Source organism: Plectropomus leopardus, chromosome 12 (genome assembly GCF_008729295.1).
Source record: "Plectropomus leopardus isolate mb chromosome 12, YSFRI_Pleo_2.0, whole genome shotgun sequence".
In the NCBI taxonomy this organism is placed as follows: Eukaryota; Metazoa; Chordata; class Actinopteri; order Perciformes; family Serranidae; genus Plectropomus; species Plectropomus leopardus.
In genome coordinates this window covers 2,091,160-2,115,399 of record NC_056474.1, presented here as the reverse complement: position 1 = coordinate 2,115,399, position 24,240 = coordinate 2,091,160, and the positions used below count along the sequence as shown (strand labels likewise).

At 39.4% G+C, this 24,240-nt stretch overlaps 1 protein-coding gene across 1 annotated transcript in view; it reads right to left on the bottom strand.

Annotated features, from left to right (window-relative positions):
* Positions 1-24,240, bottom strand: part of LOC121951180 (sodium channel protein type 4 subunit alpha B-like) — a 58,443-nt gene that overhangs the window by 17,494 nt on the left and 16,709 nt on the right. Inside the window, exons 6-17 of the mRNA XM_042497419.1 lie at positions 23,425-23,516; positions 23,099-23,341; positions 22,733-22,796; positions 15,223-15,364; positions 14,094-14,291; positions 13,821-14,006; positions 12,640-13,011; positions 12,419-12,548; positions 11,537-11,775; positions 10,559-10,732; positions 9,502-9,858; positions 3,545-3,955 (exon numbers count right to left, since the gene is read on the bottom strand). Coding sequence (XP_042353353.1) covers positions 3,545-3,955; positions 9,502-9,858; positions 10,559-10,732; positions 11,537-11,775; positions 12,419-12,548; positions 12,640-13,011; positions 13,821-14,006; positions 14,094-14,291; positions 15,223-15,364; positions 22,733-22,796; positions 23,099-23,341; positions 23,425-23,516 — 2,608 coding nt within the window. The remainder of the gene's footprint in view (positions 1-3,544; positions 3,956-9,501; positions 9,859-10,558; positions 10,733-11,536; positions 11,776-12,418; positions 12,549-12,639; positions 13,012-13,820; positions 14,007-14,093; positions 14,292-15,222; positions 15,365-22,732; positions 22,797-23,098; positions 23,342-23,424; positions 23,517-24,240) is intronic.

The window sequence follows — 24,240 nt, the reverse complement described above, 5'->3', positions numbered from 1 at the left end:
AAGCATTGGTCAATGTTCAGGGTGGTATGGCCGTAAGCCAGTCGGGGACAGTAGGCAGGTTCCCATCAACACTTAAATTGCACAAATTGAAACTACGAGTGTAAAATGCGCCTAATTGGAAACACGTCAATATATATATATATATATATATATATATATATATATCGTCAATATATATATATATATATATATATACGCTTGCATGGTATTTCCGGCGATTTGGAAAAGCCATATTTCTCAAAACTGCGATGGAAACTCTGGTCTTTTCTAGGTCACATGATGCTACATCTATGTGCTTGTCAGTGGGAGCTGGCTCCCTCGTGATGCAGCAGGAGCTACAAGAGCTGTTATTGCATCACATAACTCTGAGAAAGTTGAGCGGATCATCCGGAAGTTTTGAATCCACAATTCCTCTGTAAAATCGTGGACTATCAGCTCCCAGAAATCCCTTATACGTGGCCGCTCCCACGTATAAGGGGTTCGCCTTTCCATCATGGCTCCATAACACGCCTATACAGCCTTGGGTTGGAAATAATGACGGCTAGTGCTCTGGCTGCAATAGAAACAAACCTGCTGATGGTTTCATCATCATCATCCATCGCCATGGTTACTGGGATGTTATCACCAGAGGAGAAGCCTCATTTTGAAAATATTGCTTACATTTCATGCAAATCTGAAATGGAAACCCGCCTAGTGAGCCAGCATTAACAGTACCCTGAGTCCAAATGAAATTCAGCTACATTTATTTTTTTACCTTTCCACCTGTGCATGCTGTGCATGTCAAAATGTCTCTGTGAAAAGGGACTAGTGTGAGACTTTTTCTTTCCATCAAGCGCAAACCCGAAAATCTCTGACCCACTTGCTTGCCTCTCTATCTAACAGAGATTCACAGTTTATAAGGTGGCCTCTGCCACTGGTCACAGCCCCAGTTCCACAAAAGATGGGACGCTGCGTAAAATGTAAATAAAAAGAAAACACAATAATTTGCATATCTGTTTTGTCACATATATTCAGTTGAAAAAAATACAAAGATGAGATGTTTAATGTTGAAAATGATGAACAAAAACCCTGTTTGGAACATTTTGCAAGTAACAGGTTCACTGCACAGATTAAAGTATCAAAAATGGGTGAAAAACATAATCGACCATCGTACGCTGAAGAACTTTACTGAGACTTTATTCAGAGTATTGACAGGTGTGATAAATACACAAGTCAACATTATCAGCATCATTTTTCTTTTTTCTATTTTTTTCCAGAGTGTATCAAGAACATATTATCTGAAGTGAGCAAAATACAAAAAGGATTACAATAATTACAAAAAATATCTACCACATCAAATTGATTTTTTGATTGTTTTTTTGATGTTTTGTAAATATTGTCATGCTTTCTGTATTTTGCTCACTTCAGACAATTGAAAAATAAAAAAAGGTTGTTGATTATTACTCGTATGACTTGTATTTTATCACACCTGTGAATACTCGTATTTTCACTGAACGAACCTAAAGAAGCTACAGGCGAAACGCATTGCTTGCTTTAAATAAAGTCATAGTTTAGTTGTGTAGTGGTCGATTTTGGTTTTCACTTTAAACGTTCCTGCTACCAACCAGCACCTGATGATCACACTGGCTGTGCACGGGGAGTTGTGTTCATTGTTATCAATAATAGGTATGAAAGGGGCATTCAAGAAAGGCTTAGTTGCTCACAAGCAGGACTGTCACTTTGTGGAAAAACTGTGCACACAAACGGTACAACACTTGAGGAACAACTTTTCATAATGCGCAGTTTCAAAGAATTTATAGATTTCAAGATATGCAATCCATAATATCATCGAAAGATTGAAGGAATCCGGAGAAATCTCTGAAGGTGAGGAGCAAAACTGAAAACCAACACTGAATGGCCGTAACCTTTGACCCCTGAGGCTGCACAGCATTAAAAGCTAACATGATTGTATTAAGGATATTATGAAATAGGATCAGGAACACTTTGGAAACCCATTGTTAGTAAACACAGTTAAATGCTGCATCTACTAATTAAGCTACATTACATGAGAGTGTGGTTTAAGCCAAATGAGCATGACAGTGATGCACTCAGGATCGAGGCACTGCCGAGGTCTGCAAACACCACTGAAGATTACAATGCATCAAAATGTATTCACGTTTTAGGGCAATCAGCTCCCAAAATAACAAGCTTTTTGCGACTGTTATCTCCGTTATCTCATGCAAATTTGAGCAAATTCTAACTGTCTTGTGGACCGATCAGATTGCTTGGTCAGAACTACTTGTTGTATAGAGTAGGTTCAGACTCTAACATGCAAAGTAAAAGCTGTTTATCAGCAACAATCAGAAACTTCTCTGAGCCTGAGCTCATCTCAGATGGACTGATACACAGTGGAAAAGTGTGCTGTGGTCAGATGAGTCCATATTTCAAATTGTTTTTGAAAATCGTGTACATTGTGTCCTCCAGACTAAATAAATAAAAAAGAGGACCCTCCAGATTGTTAACAGCCCAAAGTACAAAGTATCTATTATGGTATGGAGGTGTGTTTGTGGCCATGGCATCATGGGTAACTTCTGTGAAGGCACCATGAATGTTGAAAGGTTCACACAGGTTTTGGAGCAACATATGCTGCCATCCAGATGATGTCTTGATCAGGGACGTCCCCGCTTATTCCAGCGAGACAATGAGACACATTCTGCATGTTTTCCAACAGCGTGGTTTTTTAGTAAAAGAGTTCAGGTACTAGACTGACCTGCCTGCAGTCCAGACCTGTCTGCCACTGAACGCATGGTGTATTATAAAGCACATAATCCACCAACCCTGGACTGTTGAGAAACTTCAGTGGTATATCAAAGAAGAATGAGAAAAAGTTTTAAAACATTTACTGCATGATGTTAAAAATAAAGGGGATGTAATGCAGTGTTTTTTTTTTGGTTTGAACATTTAATATCTTGTCTCTGGGATTGTATTCAATCAAATATAGGTCAAAAATGATTTGAAAATCATCGTATTCTGTTTTTATTTATTGTACACAGCATCTCAACAATCTTTTTTGGAATTGGGCTGTACAAAGAAAATCCCAGTTTTTACATTTTTCCTTGCAGTAATTTTCCTGCAAGTGTTCTTTGATTTAAAGCGACATGCGATTGGCGAACTACTGCAGCAGATACAACCTAAACAGTATTTGATGTGGTAAAGTGAAGTATGGTGTATTTGACGGAGTTGAAAATTCAGCGTGCCGAGATTATGGCGTACTACACGGCTGCAATGTCTAGTGGCATTTTATGTAATTCAATGCTTCAATTCACCTGATGGGTATCGAAGAAAGTAAAAAGAAATGTATTGAATGAATTACTCTATTGATATCGATATTAGACTGATGTTGGTATTGGTGTGGCCATTTTTAAAAACAATACCCAGCCCTAAATAGCAGCAGCAGGGATTTCCTACCAGCTGGTGGATAATACCATCTAAAGACCACTGCCAAAGTAAACCATGAGGGTTCAGGTTTAGTGTAAACAAACACATCTGGAGGTGAAAAACTCACCGGTTTGTTGTCTTCATCCTCCGATGACTCAGAAATCTCCTCCTCCTCCAGAAACTCCACGTCCGACTCCCCGGGCGCGATGGGAACGATGACAGTCAGGTTGGGGTTTGTCATGTAGCTGTCCTCCTCTGGTATGATGTACTTCTCTCCGTAGCTTCCAAAAATCCCACCATTGCATTCCACATGATTTCCAACCAGCTTGATGTCCTGACCTGCTTCTTTGTCCTTTTCCTTTTGCCGCTTCAGGCCGTGGTTGTAGAGGTCCATGATTTTCGTGGTGAGCCAAGATACGCCGTTGTGAATGCGAGCAATGGCGATCTGGATGTTGTTCAAATCGCCATCTTCGTCTGGAGCGGAGAGGTTGTCGGAGCTGAAGGAGCTGAGCAGCAGGGCCAGAAAAAGATTCAGCACCTGTTGATGAATAAATATTATTTTTTTATAGCCTGGATGTGTCACCAAATGCCGTATTTACACTGTGCATATGTCAACATTTATGTTTCTTGACTAATCAGAGCCCAGTTTAGCTTGTAAGCTAAAGGATAAGTGCACCTACTGCATGACATGACCTCTCACATATTTTGTCAACACTGGAAAATCCTGCATTGTAAACTCGGGAGGATATGGCACATATGGCTTCAGCTGCTTTCGGCTTCACTGAACTCAAGTTTCCAAGCATCCAACTCCCAAGTAATCTGTCTACTAGCTTAGAGAGCAGCAGCATCAAGCACATCCCTGCACAGTACCGTGTGTGTGTGTGTGTGTGTGTGTGTGTGTGTGTGTGTGTGTGTGTGTGTGTGTGTGTGTGTGTGTGTGTACTGCCTGTGTGCATATGTGATGTGCACAGTTGGTAAGGATCATCTTTAGCCACTGAGCCAGCCAGAGATGGGGAGCATGAGCAGATGATTAGTGATGAATGCCCTCCGACCTTCTCGCCCCTAAGCATCCTGGATAATCCCTTGGATAAACAGCTTTCCCACGATTCATGTGCAGTGGAGGTTTCTGTCCATTAAACTATAAGAAGCACTGTTGTGATCTGGTCTTTGCCCGAACAAGACAACAGGATCACTGAGGGTTTCTGTATCCAACTGTGAAACAAGAGAGACCGCTTCATGCTCTCTGAGTGTTTAATCTTTTATCAGAGAGGGTATTTAACCCTTTCAAACATAGGAAAAATGGCTGGATTTCTTTTGAAATATAGTAAAAAGGCAATGAAAAATTTAGGAAGACATGACCCCAAAATTAACAATAAATTTATAAAAATGCAAGAAAATTACCCGGAACTTCATAAAAAATGGCTCCATTTCTTTTTAAACGTGGGAAGAAGGCAATGAGAAATTTAAGAAGATATGACCCAAAAATGAACAATAAATTATTAAAAATGCAAGAAAATTACCTGGTACTTCAGACAAAAAATGGAAAGTTAAAAAATAGAAAAACTAACTAACTAAATCTGATCACAATAGCTCGATTTCTTTTAAAACTTGGGAAGAAGGTTATTAGCAACTTAAGAGGATATGAAAAATTAATAATAAATTAGTAAAAATGCAAGAAAATTACCCAGAACTTCGCACAAAAATTAAATCGCACAATGAGAGAATTACCTGAAACTTAGCGGAAAAAATGGAAATTAAAAAACAAACAAACAAGAAAGTTACTTGGCAAAAGTGCTTAAAAAACTGAAATGGCTCAATTTCTTTTTAAACATGTGAATCAGGCTATGAGAAACTTAAGAAGAAATGACCCAAAAATGATCAATAAATTAGTAAAAATGCAAGAAAACTATCTGGAACTTTGGACAAAAAATAGAAAGTTTAAAAATAAAAAAAACAAGGAAACTTCTTGAAAAAGTGTTTAAAAATAACATATAATATAATATCTATCTATTTCTCTCTACGCCTATCTCTCTATCAGACTGTGTCAGCCAGACCGAATAAAATCTTTAATTTTAATATTCTTATCAGAAGTTTTGCCCTTATTCATATTCAGGGATTTTTTTTAAATTCTGGGTGTGTTAAGTGTCCTGGCCAGACCCCAACATAAACATAAATTAGCAGTATTTATTTTGCAATGCACAAAAAGAAAAAAATGTGCTGCCTGCTCGTGGATTTTCCACGTCACGCTGACATTAGAATATCATACAGGGAAAATATGAGCATCATCTGCACCACAATCAATTCAGTTGTGTCACATAACTGTTTTTAAACCCTGTCATGCTTTTTAAAAAGTGGAGCGAGGCTTTGAGTGTGGAGGCCTGTTGGACACGGCTCAAACACCTGTTCCCAGCATGCCCTCTGTTCCCTCTGCCATTAAATGCTAGTTTGTTCCTCATTTAATCCCACACTCGGAAATGTATCTGTCTGTCAGGAGGGTTTTAAAATCTCTTTGGTCTAAAATATTTGTTACTCTTTGCCTGGATGATGATGACTGACTGTTTTTCATGCAAATCTATCGATGGGGCTATTTGAATAAAAAAATTCTCTACATGCACGACAAACGAGCAAATGTTAACACGTTTTCAAATGAATGATACTAAAGAAAAGTAATTAAACAAGAGCAGCTGAACTTGGTGACATTAAACCACTCAGTGGGTCAAATACTGAGTTTGGAGTATATGATAACAATTAATCGACGATCAATTAATAGGCCATTAAGTATTTTATCAAACATGTGTAGTTAATTCAATTAATCAACAAACAATGAAATGCTTTCAAAATATATCCAATATGTTGTAGTGAGCTATAAAAAGTAAAAACATTTGATATTGTCTGAAATAAGCAAAACATTTATGTTTTTTCATTAATATTACACATTAATCGATTAAGGAAAGTGCTTGAAATTTGAAACCCTAGTTTGGAGCATTGATGCCCAATAATGATTATTCAACTTGAATTGTACAAAAATAATGCTGAAAATAATGTTGTGTTTGAGTTATAGAGGAACTATAGAGAGGAACATTCCCCAAACTGTCAGGAAGCAGCAGCTACAGAACCGTCCCTAAGTAACGGCTCTGCTGTGATCTCTGCAGATTCACATGTTGTTCTGCTTGTTGTTGGAAGGAATCAAACATCAGATATCAGTTTATTCTTTCAGCAGAACCGAGCTGGAAACTCACTACACCTGAACTCAAACCACGTCCAGCGTGTCCTCTCATCATGTCCTCTCATCATGTCCTCTCATCATGTCCCCGTCACACACACACAGAGCCGAAGGAGGGAGGGGAGAGACGGCGGCCGCTTACACCGGTGTTCAGCGGTTACGGTGAGCAGCGAGCACGGTGATAAATGACTATCAGGACGGACAATCGGAGACACTGACAGAGACACCGGCGGACAATGACAGCAGAGTGGACAATCGGAGACACCGGCAGAGACACCGGCGGACAATGAGAGTGGAGCGGACAATCTGAGACACGATAACGATACTGCTTTCTGTGGATCGTTTCCGTGTAAAAGTGGCCTTTGACCCCTGTCATCTTTGGAGCCAAGTGTGACCATTTCTGGACAAGAGGTTGGAGCTGTGGAGGAGCGAGGGGTGGATCTGACCGAGAAGCCGAGGACACTATCAGACCAGATAAATGCTGTCTGCGCTTCTGGATTTTATTTCCTCTGTTCTCATCAACGTTAGCTTACAGGACACAGCTGGACAACAGATCACCATATGGGTGGACCAGCAAATAAACATATCTTTGCTATGGCACCGAGTGACAGCAGTTGTGTACAAACAGAGCTGTTGTACAGATTATTTTTTCACAGAAACAGCTGCACGTATTAATGTAAACAGTGTTTCATCCTGTGTGAAAGTCGGTACCTGCTGCAGAGGCTGGACGGACAGCGAGAACACTCTGTGGCCTTGGCTGATCCTTTGTACAGTACTTAGGTCACAATTTCACCCATAAGGCTTAATTCATTAGCAGTGGATAAAACATTCAGCCCTGTTGGACATGGGGCCGCGGTAAAGCCGCTGCGAGCGGACAGTGTGTCTGTTGACGCTCCAGTTTGCACGACAGCATGTGCACATAATACATATCTTACTTAGGAGGGAGAACAGATGGTTTATACTATGTCGTCCAGACATGATCTGCTTTGAAGCCTGCTAATGCTAATCTGCAAGACAGTTAGCATGATGCTGTGACACAACTGTGTTCTCAGTGACCAGCGTGACCAGCATATGTTCAAGACGACTGGAGAAAACCAGCACAGACCACTGCGGTTTCTGAATTCGGAAATTATATCACGGCAAGGCACCAAGAGCCGTTTGAGGATGTCCCGTCCTCATAATATGGAATCACTGACCCTCATTGGTGCGACGTAATCCCTGATTACTCATGACATCATCATTTGGATTACAGTTGGTTGCATTGGCGTGCAATTGAATTTCTCTCTAAGCAGACTTCCTGTTATCACATACTTAAATGACTACTTCACCCCCAAAATGATCATTTGTATTTATACTACTTTCCTGTTGCGTTAATTTCATGAAGAGGTTTTTCTCATATGATGCCACAGAGAACACAGAATCAAAAAAAAAAGAAAATTCTGGATGATTTGAAGTCATCTTGATACACATTTAACAACAGCTAAACTATACCAAAGTATTTGTTTACAAACTTTTATACAACTCTTGGAGCCTTTTCCAAAAGGGAACTGAAGCTAGAGTGAAACTTATCTATAGCTCACTCTAAATCCAGACTGCACTGAGAAAAATAATGATTTTACCTCACTGAACACAAGAGCTGCTGGTCTGCCACTGCCTCAATCAGGAGTTTTTTACGTTATATAGTGAGTTCTGTCCATCAAAACTAACCAAAGATGCCAAAATCACACAAACTAACAAACTGATGGAGGCAGCAGATGACCAGCAGCTCTCTGTAGTCACTGATGTAAAATTACTGTTTTTGTAAATGGAGTCTGGCTTTGAAGAGAGCATAGAGAGCGTATGACTGAATAAATGACACTTGTATTATTCTGCACGAATAAAATAAATGTTTTGATACAGCTTTGATGTTGTTCAAGCAGCACCTTTGACTTCAATTCATCAAGAATTTTCTTCCTCTTTTGGATTCTTCATTCATAATGGCGGCATGCAAGGAAAATTCACTAAAATTCAAGATAAACTGAGTGAGTCATTGACTTTCAAACAGTCATTTACAGGGTGAAATGTTCATTTAAGATTGATGATATTCTGTATTCATATTATTGTCAACAAATCCAATAAAAAAACAAAACTAACAATGTTGTTGTCTGTCTTTCAGTACTCTCTCAGCCTGTCTCTGGTTCTCAGCCCCCAAAACATGTAATTGCTCAGAAATCTAAACTTTCACTTAAATAACAGCACACTGTGGTTTTTGGCAAACATTGGTACATTTGCTTGAGGTCAGTCTTTAGTTGTAGATTCTGTTGCCATCAAGTATTTCTTTTAGTATTGATAAACTACAGTTCCCATGTTTATCCTAATGAAGGGCAGATGTAATGCAATGATGCCACTAATTAAGTTGCTGTTTTTGGACAATAATGCAGGTCTACAACACAGAGGGATTAGATATATCAGATTTTGGCTAGAGTCAGTACCTGTTAGTGTAAAATTAGATTTATTTTTGTGAATACTTATTTTGTAGATTACCTTCTTGGATTTACAAGGTACAAGGGAGTTTTTTTTGTTATTTTTTAAGTTAAAATGTGTCCTTAAATCCTGTTACATATTTTGAAGTCAAAGGAGAAGTTCAGGAGTCTCACAGCTTGGGGAATAAAACTGCTCTGTAGTCTGATAGTATGGCCGTAGATACTTCTTTATCTTTCATTAGACAGCAGCAGGGTGAATTTTACTAAATTTTATGTATATACTTATTGGGAGAAGTTTCATAATAATAATGATAACCCCTTTAAATACAGTGTTGGTTTTGGTTAGGGGGTTTGTTGAAAGAGATTTTAAAAAATAAAAATGTCTAATTTAATACTCACCACCAAGTTCCCAATGACCATGACCAACATGAACACCAGGATGCAGAGGGGCTGCCCGGCCACTTCCATACAGTCCCACATGGTCTCGATCCACTCGCCGCACAGCACGCGAAACACGATGAGGAAGGAGTGGAAGAAGTCCTTCATGTGCCAGCGAGGCAGCTCACAGTCGATGGAGATCTTACACACACAGTCCTGGTAGTTCTTCCCAAACAGCTGCATGCCCACCACGGCGAAGATGAAGACGATGATGGCCAACACCAGCGTCAGGTTTCCCAGGGCGCCCACCGAGTTACCAATGATCTTGATCAGAGTGTTGAGAGTCGGCCAGGATTTTGCCAGCTTGAAGACTCGTAACTGACGGAGAGGACAGAGTGAAGGAAGCAAATGATGCTGCATCTTTACAAGAAACTGTTGGGCAAATTCACAAAAGGACTGTGCAGCTTTTTCGGCTGCTAAACCCGCACAATTAAGAAAAAAAGTGCAATTTTCAAAGCAAAATGCAGCCCTAAATAACTGCAGCGTCTCTGTGCACCTGTGCCATTTATACTATTTAAAGATTTTAATATGCATACAGTACTTTTGGCACACAACTGGTCCATTTCTATACAATAGAGCGTTATTGCAAGAACTGTCCACTTACAAAATTAGTGGTACTTAAAGTGCAATTGTGGATGCTTTTACACCTCTTTGGTCAAGACCTGCAGCTCTCTAAAAAAAAAATCACTGCTGCTATGTTTTCGATGCAAATATTTAAACTTTGCCACATAAATAATTGCAATCAGACAAAAAAAGGACAAATTGTATTTAGTTGCAAAACTTTATGGGCCCATTTGTGCTGTAATACCATTAGGACAACATAAATTGAATAAATTCCCTTGAGATGTTGCTGAGAAATTGTGTTTAGGAGAATGTGACAGGTCCTGAGATTTGACCGCCAAATTCAAATCAGTTCATCATTGAGTCCAAGTACACGTTTGTGCCAAATTCATGGCACGTAGGCATAAGACCACTATTTAAAAAAAAAAAAAAAAAGGTAAATAAGTGAGAGATTTACCAGTCTGAAAGATCGCAGAACAGACAGCCCCTCCACGTTGGAAAGACCCAGCTCCATCAGACTGAGGCAAACAATGACGCCGTCAAAGATATTCCAGCCCTGTTGGAAGTAGTAGTACGGATCCATGGCAATCAGCTTCAGCACCATCTCAGCTGTAAAGATCCCTGTGAAAACCTGCAACAGACAAAGAGCGACATAAAAACTTAAAAATCCAGAAGACTGTACATAAAAACATAAAAACTGTAACCAGTCCCCATGAATTCTGCATGCAATTTTCTCGAATCACCAGTGCAACTTTTCTGCAAATTTGGCCAATCATTTCAGTTTCCCATGGGTTTCATCAATCATAACAGTCCTCTGCATAACATTACAAACCCACCTCCTTGTTTCTGCTTGTGAAGATGCAGACATGTGCAAGATGGACAGCTCACATTAACCATGTATTTACAGGTTGTTATGCTGCCCCAGAGTATCAACATTAATAAATAATGCAACTTTATGTTTGTTTAAGATGAGGTAAATAAAACACTAGAACGCACTACAGTGGAAACTTCTGCACTGTGGCTGTTTTAGGACAAAAATATCCACATAGTTTAAGAGAAAATACTTATATTTGTTTTCTTTCAAGTGGATTTTTAAACTTGAAGACACGAGCAGAGTCGAGAATTTACCAGTAGAGGGAGATGGCAAAATACAAATGAGGGCATCAGTCCCCCCTCCTGCTAAAAATACTCCCTCTTACCAAGGATAATCGCAAATAGTCTAAAGCAGAACCTCTGACAAAGGATCAACACGGCCCTGTTTGACCTTAAGTCCAGCACACTGGCTATAAAAAAACCCAGCTGTCTGATACAGAAAAACATTATCTGAATGAATGCTTCCGTCTTTACTTTCTCCTCTGTGGAGCTTTCAGTCCTCTCCACTGAGAGAGTGTCACACGCTGTAAACCTGCCCGCCGCGTCGTTAAAAGCCCCTCACCAGATTGCCCACTGAGAGCATGGTGTTGAACTCGTCCGTCATCGGGTAGTGCTCCAGGGCCATGAAGAGGGTGTTGAGCACAATGCAGATGGTGATTCCCAGATCCAGGAACGGATCCATCACCATGAACTTCACCCACTCCTTCATCTTCAGCCACCACGGGCAGCAGTCCCAGATCAGGTACTTCTTGGCGAACGTGTACCAGCAGGGGTGACACTTCTGCCGCGACACCTCCAGCTCTGCAAAGACACATCGAGGTCAACTATTCACACAATCATAACCTGAAGATCTAAGATGTTTACTCAGAGTTTTATGCTTTAAACCTTAGCAGCTCTCTGAGGATGAGAGAAGTTTTAAACCCTTAGGTTTAATAATATCAAACACACTTGTATCGCTCTGCACACAAAACGCGCTTTTCAAAATCAAACTTAAAAAAAATTATACATTATTTTCTACTTTCATTGACTTATTTAAACAAAATAAAACAAAAAAATTAGCAATAATTTAACCATGCACGTGAATTTATGCATATTCTCCCTCAACATCTGCAGGGCATTATTAACCATTATTATTAACATTTGCCATGGCAGTGATAACAAAGGTTTATACTTTTGAAGATAAAAGTAGACTTTTATAACATTAAATTATAATTAATAAAAAGCATCAGTTTATAACTGACAGCTCCATAGCAGACTATCATCCCACTACCAAAGCTGAATTATCTCGTGGCCACGCAAAAGAAATCTGGTAGGGGTCACTTGGGACTGCAGTGTGAACAAAGTGTTAGAGACATAGAACTGGCCTTTTAATGTAAATGTAAAGGAAGCTTAAAAGCGAGTTTCCCAAATTTCAGCTATTTCCGTTGTATTCAAAGCGACTCACCACCCATGGCATCACTGAGGAAGCTGACAGAGCTCAGCCCTCTTTTGCGAGTCACTGCAGGAGGCTCGGTCACTGTCGGCGAAGGCTGGAGGAGAGGCCTAGGAGATGTGTCCTCTGTGGCGGCCGGTTTCTGGTACACAGAAAACACCCAAAAATTAAATAGGAGAATTTTTCTCCTTTCAGCACCTAATTAAGATCTTGCACAGGCTTTTGTCCCTCACCGTGTCCTCCCTGACCCTCTCCGTGCTGTACGCAGGCATGGAGGTGGGCGTGTGCACGCCCAGAGTGTTGACTCCGTTCTGGTCCAGGGAGATGTTGAGTCGGCCATTGATGTTGAGGCTGGGGGTGAAGATCTGGGAGCAGTGGCTCCGCACGCTGCCCGTCCGTTTCTTCCAGGGCGTTGCCATGGAGCTGGCGCGACTCCTGAAGGCGTCCCCATGAACGCTGTACTCGTCGTCCCCGAAGTCGGCCTCCGAGTTGTTGCGCGCCCGGAAAGTGCTGAAGATGCTGACCTGGCTTCCTCTCCTGGTGCTGAGGGGGTGAGAGGAGAGCGTGGCCAGCAGAGGGTGGGCCGGGAGCGGAGACAGAGGAGGCTGCAGAGACATGGAGGACACGTTAGCCCCTGTGGTTTTGCATAAAAACACCAAAGACTGGGAGAAAGGTTTAGAACATCAACAAAAAAGAAAAAGAAATAACAAAATAACCTAAACTGGCTTTTATTTGTTTGAGCATATAAAGAGTTTAATTTTGTTTGTGCAACACAGACTACGGGAACAACAATTTGGAAACACCTGCTCCTCAAAATGAGCACTAAGAAAGTATAAGGTCGATGCTGAATGTTGAGTTTTTCACTGATTTTGGAAGTAAGGCAGTCTGCTGAGTTTGTAACCAACATCTGTCTGTATAAAAAGACCTTGAGCCAACACTTTTGAGACTTAACATGCAGAAAAATGCAGAAATCTGTTGGAAAAAAAGCAGTGCAACCTGAAACGCTCACAGTCTCCTGTCCTTATGTGACGTGGACATTGTCCCAAGTGGTGTGCAAATTGGATTTTTTTCCCCCATCAGTTTCAATATTTTTATCTTTTGGCATGCTGACAGATTTTTTTTTGCCTTTAAAACCTTTAAAATCCCTTTAAAATTATGCAAATTTTTATTTGATGTTTATGGGTAATGAACTTAATAATTGTGTTAATAATTATGTTAGCACTTTAGAATTTCTTTTAGATAATGTGGAAAACTTTTAACAAACTAAGTTGCATTGGTTAAAAACTTGTGTTCATAATTCTGACAACAGTCAGTCCTACTGATAATTAATTAATTTCTTTGGCCTGGGTTTCTCATGTGGCCCCTCCAGGAAAGATAATTTCCCACCCCTGGTTTTGAGTGTTAGGTTTTGTACCATCGGTTCATCCAGCGGGTCAAACTTCTCCTCCGCAGCTTCCTCTGCGGTTTCCTCTGATAACGTCCTGTGTGATCTTCTTCTTCTGCTGCTGCTTCGACGTATGCTTCCCATCTTCTGACAAAATGGGGACAACTCCGGGGACAACACCGAGTCTGCATCCTGTGCTTGTTTTTTCGTTGCCAACTTCACACAGAAATAAATCATGTTACAGGAAATTATTATTTTGTCCAAAGCTGAAAGAACGTGAAAAAAATCTGAAAATCCACGTACTCTTTGCTCTCTGCGCAGGTGCTCCATGGCCAGCTGAAACTCCCTCTCCTTCTGCCAGGCCTCGGCGATGGTCGCCTGGTTCTGCTCCTCGTAGGCCATCGCCACCACAGCCAGGATGAGGTTGACCAGGTAGAAGGAGCCCAGGAAGATTACCAGCACGAAGAAAACCATGTAGGTCTTCCCAGCTGAGCGCAACGTCTGAGGGAGCAGACATCAAATCAATAATTCACATGTGACACAACACCAAAGTCACACAATCACGCAGAATAAAAATTCAGAATTAAAGAGATACAGTCTGGGTTATATTTTACCCTTTTTGTTTAAACACTTAGACCTGAGGTGAAGCACCTACCAGCCTGAGCAAACACTCTCTTCTTACATCTAAACAGTACACTAAAATATGTTTCTAAAAGCATTTAAGGAAGGCAGTTAGGTAACATGATCTTGATTGATATTTTATTATATTTGATCTGCCTAGTTTGACAGTGACTGACATGACTGACAACTGCGTTAGAGACTTCTCGGCTCTTTTCGGGTTTTTTTTCACAATGTAGTGACATCCCCACAAAAATGTAATGTAGATAAGTCGTTAGTTTTGTGCTTTCATACTTTCTGTTCTAAAATACTTTTTAAACAAATGAATGAGTGAATTTTACATCACGAATGTTAATGTTTCGACAGCTGTCTGTCCAGTTAACTTGACGGCTTGGGACCTCGAAGTGCGTGTTAGTCTGCTCCTCGCATACAATCTGTTAAAATAGGACACAAACAGCCATCAACGTCGACCCCCCGATGTGATGCAAGATCGATATCCTCCTCTGACATCTTTTAATGAACAGCTTACGATTACAGCATTATGTTATTTCGAGATCCCAAATTAATTATGTCATTATCTCTGTAAAAAAAACAATTTCGTTATCTCGAGATCCTGAGAAAATATTCCCGAAACAGAGGGAAAAAAATAATATATAGCCACTTAGGGAGTAAACAAACTGTTCCTTTAAACATTATTTGACTTTTGATAAAGTAAAATGTTTGTATTCTACTGTGTATTTGTGGATCTATAGACGTGTAAAGGAAATAAATCACAGTTTATTTGTATATTAAAAATAAGATTCAAAAGCTGCACCTGGTGAAACAGTTTCTCCCAGTAGTCTTGCGTCATGAGTCTGAAGAGGGCCAGGAAAGCCCAGCCGAAGGTGTCAAAACTGGTGTAGCCGTAGTTTGGATTTCTACCCACTTTTAGGCAGTCAAATCCATCTGGACACTTCCTGTAATGCAGAAGACAGATGATTATTTTTCAGGTTTGGGGCAACAATTAGAGTTCATTACATCCACTTTTTTTCCAAAAAAAAGAGCAAAATAAATCAGTCACAATGTCAGATATCTGGATCACACCAACTCATTATTCTTACAGTCAAAACTAGTAAAAAAAGTACAGCTCTTACAATAAGGAAGCTGGTTAATTAAAATTCAATAAGTCATGGAGAAGAGGTGGAATTAAATACCTTTTTACTGCGTCTCACTCCTTTTTGAAACAAATTTATTATGTATTGGACCATTTCTTTTGCTTTATGTTTTTCATTGTCGTAATTATTACTTTTTTTGTCTGTCTGTTTTTGTATTGTAATTTCTGTATTTTCTTTTTTTTACATAACCAAAATAAATAAATCAATTTAAAAAAAGGGCTAAAATTAACATACTATCACAAAATATTATAATATAATTAATCTATTGAAGGGGAACATTTAATTTCAAAATGTAAAGTGTTTGTACCACGAGAAAAAAGTTTCTATTTATCAATCTGTGGAGTTAAACTATAAAACCGTTTTGACGTGAAGCTAAAGCAACGCAGCATACAAACCAGTTAAAAATTATGCAAAAAAACATGATTTTCTCAAGGTAAAGGAATGTAGAGGGCATTTGACAGTCACCAGGTGGTTTATTATTTATTTTTTAATTTTTTTAAATTTTTATTTTTTTATTTTATTTCTTTTTTCCTAGTTTATCTTCCTCTTTTTTCTGTAAATAACTATGAAAAAAATCTGATTTTGAATATGTGGGTGTATGTATTTAATTAGATGGTTTATTAAAATTCTCACTTTCTGAACATGTAAACCGAATCATCATGTGCTTTATTATTTCTTTTGCTTCATAGATTTCATTTTCTGTAAATATTACTTTGTTCTAAATGAATCAAAATCCAATCAAATTATGGTACAAGCTGTGCACAATTTACTGAATGGCAGCATGGGGCAGATGAGGCTGTGGTGGCGTGCGGGCTGCTTTACTGGAGCTAAAAACATCTCAGTATCTACATGTAGCCCCGTGGCCTTTGACTCGACAGAGAGAGAAGCGGATGAGGCTGTAAGTACATACACTGCTATCAACGCCATTATTTCAACCCAACAGGGCACTTGAAATTCATTCCAGGCATGAGGAGCACTAAAATGCACCGCGGCAAAAGGGATTATGCTGAGCCAGATGGATATCAAATTGCAGTTCAAAAAATTTTTTTCCAGCTCCCATGCCTCCCTCCAGCTTTGATCTTCATTGTCAGCATAGTGGCATTACAGCAAATATTTAAGTCCAGCAGCTGAGAACAAGCTGGACCGCCACGTCAATCTGAGTGCAGAATAATTTCGTAATGGCTGGGAAACAGCTGGGCGGCAACAGCTGTACATGTCACCAAGCAGCCAGCTAAGCAGGAATGCTCACTAATGTCCAGCAGCGGGGGACAGGAGAGGCTGCGTGAGGCCAGCGACATCTTCCTGTCAGGCTGTTCCCTTTCCTCTGCCGCACTGCTCAACCTGCCACCAATCTGCTCCAATCTTTCACTCAACACGCTTTAACCTGTTTCTACTGTTTTAGTGCAATGCACCTTCTTTCAAAACATAACACGTCAAACTTGGATTGATGTCCTGTCTGAAGTAGCAAGCAGGGATGATAATATTAACAATAATAACAATATAATAGCAATAATAATAATAACACTTTTCAAATGTCAGAAAATATGTCTACGTCATGATTGTACAAACATGCCCAAAGTGGTTTCACTGCAGCTTGTTTCGATGCTGCAGGCTACAGTGCTCTCGCTCAGTACTGGATACATTTAAAAAATAATTCATCCATTTGGTCATTTACACACAAAAATATAGTTAGTTAGTAAGTTAAATCTTTATTTCAAGCGGAGAACAAAATAAAATAAATTTTACTGAAACCATGATCACAAAGAAGTTGGTATTTTGAGCAAAATAAACAAGAAAGACGCAAAGACTATTTTTTAAAAAGCTAAGGAAAAATGTCCGTTGAACTTTATTCATAATTCTATATTAAAAAATATTTTACAAAATTATCATTATTTTTAAGCTTTTTTTCAGGCCATTTCTCACTTTTTTGTTTGTTTTGATTTACTTTCTTGTTTTTTTTGTATTTTCTTTGTTTTGTTTTTTGTTTTGTTTTTTTTTTAGGTTTTTTTTGGGCAAATTTTCAGGTAATTTTCTTGTTCCTGGGTCATTTCTTATTTTTTTGCTCATTATCTTCTACCCATGTTTTTGAAAATAAATAAATCAAATAAATCCAATTTGCCCAAGTCTGAATAGGTTACACAAATAATGTGATTGTATTTCCATCTCTGCTGAGAAAGTTTTGTGTGAAAGGAATAAAAAGCTCGTCCCATATAGACATCTATCCCAAATATGAGTCTGTTGAGTTCAGTGATTTAAGCAAATATTAGTTCGGGCTATAAATTACATTAGTAGTTTTACAGTAAATTCGTTAAATGTTCTACATATTTGAATTTCTACACTACAGCTGTGACTGTAATACAGTGATATTTTTGCATTAATCTTTGCTAACTGTGTCTTAAGCATACAGATTCCTCTAAAATTATGTGAACTTTCTTTCTTTGAAACAACTTTTGGATTTTATCGGGTTTATCGGTTAAAACATACTAATTACCCTTTAATGTTTTTTTAATAAAAAGTGGTCTTGGCAGTTTCCTAAAGACAATAATTTAATAGTAAGTTAAGTTTCATTGTTTAATTTTACCTCCTAACACAATGCAACACACACAGACATGCATTTACCATCCTATAATATTTTTTAATACAAATGTCACTTAAGCAGCTATATGAATGTGAGACTTCTCTTACAGTTAGATACGGCTGTAAAAACAAGGCACTTGTCGGGCTTATGTCCCTGAGGTTTCTATGGTAACCGCCCTGGAGACTGCTCTTGCATGGGTTTATCCAGAGTTAGCGCTCCTCCAGGAGAGCGGCTCCGCCACGTGTCCTCGCTGTGGGAGCTGATCTGCCTCCTCACAGATTACATCCACAGACAGCATGAAGCCCTGATGTCTGTTGTTTGCACCGGGGACACCGGGACACATTGGACCAGTGTCTTTTTTAATCTTTCTCTGTGTACATCCCACAGAGTGGTACTTTGTACTCACTAGTGACACACAGGACATCCTGCAGTGTGTTACTCAGGAGTGAAGGGTTTTAATTAGATTTCAGACTTTTTGTAAAGGCCGTTTTTTAGTTGTTTAAGTTTTGGGGGTATATTTTTAGTTTTACAGCTCTGTTTTGGTTTGAGTCTGTGTGTGTCATCACAGCAAAACGCTGTATTCACACTGCCTGCTCAAGGCGGGAAGATCACATCGTTATCTGTATATGACGTCTGATCGCAGACAGAAGGGACAGAGTCGACATGAGGTCTGTGCAAAACACAAAGTCAGAAAGACCATGGATGTATCATAAAAGTCTGGATATAGCCATGGGGGCGGGGCCTTGTTCATTTGTATGAGAGCTGCGCATTGGTGCATGAAGCAGAAAAAGCTCTTTTTCCGGGTTTAGAAATGTGTAAAATACCCGAATCTAGTGGCCCATAGAGCATGCGTACTTAAGAGATTCACGGCAGCTAAGTGCGGCCAAGTTTGCCCAAGCGGGTAACTTCCACCGGCGGAGCGACCGACTAACGTATGAGTGCCTCACTAGCTTGAATAGCGGCCACAAAAATTTGATCTCGTTGCTCTTTTAGACTTTCCAAATGTTATCAAACTGGATGATTTTAATCTAGATAGTGGTTGAAGTCGTTTCCTGGGGGGTTTGATACTCAAAAAAATGATTTACTGATTTACAGACATCTTTTTCCTGATGTTAATCAATGGGGAAAAGTCTTTCTGGGTGAGTGTGCACCACGTGACCGACCCGAACAGTGTAATTCTACTTTTGGCCACTGAGTAAATTTTGCATCAGTGCCTGGTGCATCTAATTTCTTGCAGATTGCATTGCTCATTTCCTTTTTTTTTTTTTTTTTTTACTTTTTTTTTTTTTTAAGACATTGCAACAATTTGCTCAAGGATCTGAAAAGCAGCACAAGACAACTGATGTTGCTCCAGGTTTCAAAGGGTTAAATTTTCATAAAAGAACATAAGTCACGTTATGTCACCGAAACAACAGAGTCCACGGTGTGTAAGTGCTCCGTGACATGTTTACATTATTTATAAATAGTCCTCTGGAGAGTGAAGCATCATTTCCGTGCAGTTAGTGTGACAAAGCAGCAGAGGAACATCTGTCAATCGCCGCAAAGTGTTTTCCCCTCCGCGGTGGGCGGGGCTGAGGCGGTGGGTTTCCATGCCCACATCAGCCCGGTCAAGGGCAAAAGTCGAAAGTCATAATCCTTGATGCACAGTGGCTTGAAGATGTGAGGGGATAAGCGTTTGCCTGAACGCTACAGTAGGCGCCGCCACGAGAAACAGCAAATCATTCATCACAAACTTGTTAACCATCTCGGTGGAAAATATCATTTGAATATGTTTGTGCGTGTGTGTGCATGCCTGCCCACTTGTGTCTGTGTGTGTGCATGCGTGTGTGTGTGTGTGTGTCATCATAACGTATCCAAAGCTTTAATTTGGAAATCTACTCAGGGATTACTTGTTGGAATACACTCAAAAGATTAAGCATCCTCTATGTTTTACGTCCTCCATCCTGACCTGCTTAATATCTTGCCCATCTCCGCAGGCTGCCTCAGAAAGTTCCAGCTAAAATGTGACAGAAGTTAAAAGGCTGGCCGTCATTTTGCCAACAAACGCGCGCTTACTTTAACCTATAACCTGGCATGGGCCTATGTCACTCTGTCTTTGATTTAACTTCCAAAAAAAAAAAAAAAAAAAGGACATCACAAATGCAACAAACATCATATTCTGTGATGACGAAGCAAAAATTAAAAAAGGACCGCACCTCCTGTTTCTCTTATTGCCTAAAAAGCCATTAAAACACCCAGAAGAAGCAGAAAAAAAAAGATTAAAACTGAGACTGGGTGTCAATAGCGCACCGCCAGATATCCACAAATGCCAGAAACACAAACAACAGACAACAAATCTAAAAACAGTCCAATCGCAGTGACTTGTAGGTAAACTCTGGGACAGCTGGGTATTGGTGCTAGTCTGATCTTACTGACCTACTATTTATAGGAGTTTAATGACGTCACTTCCCTCCGCATGCCCTCAGATGTATCCTCTTTTCCCTCCGACTTGATCACAAATTACTGAATCAGATTTTACTTCTTGGGAGATTAAGCTCCTGTGTTTTTGGAGGAGAGGTTACAGAGTGAGATTAAAGCTAAAGGGTCGGCTGCACGCTGATGCCAATAATAAAAAAATGCATAACTACCTCCACCATGTCTATAATTTGTCTATTGACTCTTTAAAATATCGCATTAATATCAGTATTAACTTAATCCCATGCAAGAAAATCTTATAAACACTCCATAAAAGGAGCAACAGGAGTGTCCTAAAATCAAAGATCTTTTATCACAAAAAAAATAAAATAAAAAACGAAATCTGATATACTGATGTCTGTCTTTTGCATATGGGAATACACAGTGATGTGAGTGTGAAAGTGTGTCGTATGTGTTATGTGTATGTTCATATGCATGTGTTTATGATACCTGTTATTGGGTCCTATGATTAAATAAATTATATCTCATGGAATGAATTTTATGCAACCAGTTAAATTATTTAATATGAACTTAGATAAATGCACCAATTATTTTATTATTATTATTTCTTTATTTTTAAGAAATTGGAAGAAATTAGTACATTTCAAAAAAATAATAATTTATTCTGATTATTATTATTAGTATTGTTCTCCTTCTTCCTATTATTATTATTATTATTATTTATTATTATTATTATTATTATTATTATTATTATTATTATTATTTTATTATTAAAACCATGTTTTTTTTAAAAAAATTTTGTATTGTATTGTATTTCATTTATATTCTTGTATTTTTCAACTGTATTCTTTTCATGTCGGTAACTTAAACATTACTATGTTATTTAATTTCTTAAAATGAAAAAAAAGAAAGGAAAACAATCTTTTATCATCTTTTTTTCTTGCTGCTTAGGGGAGAGAAGAGCTGCAGTGCTTTGGAAGTCTGCAACTCTAATTTCTCCATAATCAAGGCTAAAGACTTTGGTGGATTTTTGGTGACACGTACATTGAGATTTGCACTGATGACGACTTGATAATTATGATTTTCTATTTAGCTTTTATATCTCCAATAGTAATAATAATAACAATAATAATACATTTTAGATCTGTTTTTTTTTTCAGGAATCTCAAAAGTAAATCTTGTAAAATGTGTTTGTAATTAATTATTTAGGGGTACCATATATGCACCAAGATCTAGAAAGTTCAGTATAGAAGTAATAAGAAAGTATAAGAAGTATATAGCAGTATAAGAAAATAAATATATATATATACTGTAAGTGCACCAAACTTCCCTGTAAAAGCTGAATATCATCAGCAGTTTTTTGTTATTTTCTATCATCCATTATGTCGTATCATTAACAGGAGCACCTAATGGAAGCCATTTGTTGGAGCTGCAGATTTCAGATTCACACAGATGGGTATTTAGTTCACTATAACCCTTGAACTGGGCCTGGCATGGGCAGAGTCATCCTGTTGTGCTTGTTTCAAAAGCATTTGGATTTATAGGATTATTCGGTGCGTAGGCTGAGTAGCAATATTTGGATGGTTTCACACTGTGCCTTTGATTGGGAACAAAGTCTGCAGATAAAATGCCGTTGACGCATTTATACCGATGCTGGAAATGAAATCAAAGATATTTTTCTGATCCGTTACAGACTGAGGTGCAGCTTGAGGTCTTCAGTACAGTATCTCCTCTCGACAATGTCAATCCGGTACGCTCAGGTTGATCTAATCATGTCATAGAGCTTTTGAGATGATGAAATCTCCAAAGACCCCTCCTCTCTCTCCAGCTGGTAACTCTGTGTTTCTCTGTAAAGGGTTCCAGTGGAGCAGGGGTGATTATCTACACCACATGTCGTCTTGTATACAGCCCCTCTCACGCTACACCACCACCCCCCCCAACTCTGACCTCCATACATTACGCCTATAAGTCACAGATTTGAATATGGAGCCTAAATCATCTATTGTCGCATCTTTTCTCGTTCAGTGGAAACTGTTTGCGCCAAGCTTCAAGCTACTGTATCCAATTATACGCATGACATGCATGGGATCAAAAGCCATTAGACGCTAAATATTTGGATGTTACGTAACAGCCGGCAGATGATTAACAAGCAGTAAGCAGGACAACCACTCACTTACCCTGCATCATTTCCATATCCACATATTAAGGCATCCTTTGCTCCTTCAACTTTGTAAAAATTATCTGAAGAAAGGGAAAAAATAAAGTAAAATAAAGTTAATTCAGGGCATTGTGCATGTGTGAAATGCTTACTTAACCCCTTAAAAGCTGAGCAAATGAGCTTGATTTATTTCAAAAACATAAGAACAAGGCAATAAGCATTGAAAGAAGAAGGGTCTTTTTTCCACCATATTTTTAAAAGAAATTGCACCAGTCTGGGTTCAAAGGTTTCAGTACTTATGCAAGGTATCTGACAGCAACACGAGAAAAGTGATGTCGATGTAGGTTTCAAAGGGTTAACACCAGTTTCTTGTATTTTGGCTGACCTTCGCAGGTGAGGAAGTCTGCCCTGGAGCTCCAGGTCCGGTTGTTGCAGATGAAAGATGCGTTGGGGCTGTAGGAGGAGTTGATGCAGTGTGCGAGGCTGCGGATGCACTTTTGCCGCAGCAGGCCCATGAAGAGCTGCAGGCCGATGAGGGCGAACACGCTGAGGCAGAAGACGGTCAGGATCATCACGTCCGCCAGCTTCCTCACAGACTGGATCAACGCGCCAACGATGGTCTTCAGACCTTGACGGAGGAGAAGAGACGATATATCGATACACATTTTTCCGCTAACATGGGACACGGACAACGGTTTGACCTGGACTCACCTGGGATAACTGAGATGGTTTTCAGCGCTCGTAGTACTCTGAAGGTTCTTAACGCTGAGACGTTTCCGAGGTCGACGAATTCTGTCACATATCTGGAATTTGATGTGAGATTAATAAACATCTGCAAGAAGATTTAGCAAAGAATTTACTTCCTGTGCTCTCTATGATCAACAGGGTTAACACTTAATCTTCAGGCTTACTTAGTCCTCTATGCTACACATAACGATGCCCCCAGAAGCCACCTTCCGCATCAACCTGAACGCAACTCGACAGCTTCAGATGAGAACGTGCTCAGACAGAACGGTGGCGTTGTTATCAAATGCTGGCCTGCACATGAAACACTGACGGACAGCGTCAGCTAATAACAGAGCTGGTGACACGTAATAAAAGGAGCGTGAGTGTGCTTATACGTGGATGTTTCCCACAAACAACTGATTTTCGTGCAGGAGCCTGAAGTTTGCTTCCTGTGTGGATGTGTATGTTTTTTTCGACACTTTACCATGTGCATCTTTCGCCTAATCCTAACCATCCGTGACTGTTGGGTAAACATAAGGACCAGGCTGCTTCAGCTCACCACATGTGCATTTGTTGACATCACAGTAACGACATCCCGGAGCGTAAACAGCTGACACACGTAAGGAAACCTAAAATGTCTAAGTAGACGTGGAAGGTCCCTGACAAAGCAGCACCATGTGATGATCACAACAGTAAAAGTTTCTAAAATGCTCCTTACAGCTGAGCGGAGCTACAGTCAGCAGATATTTCTCTGTGAGTTATTCATTACAAGCAACTCAGCCATGCGATCCACTCTCTCTA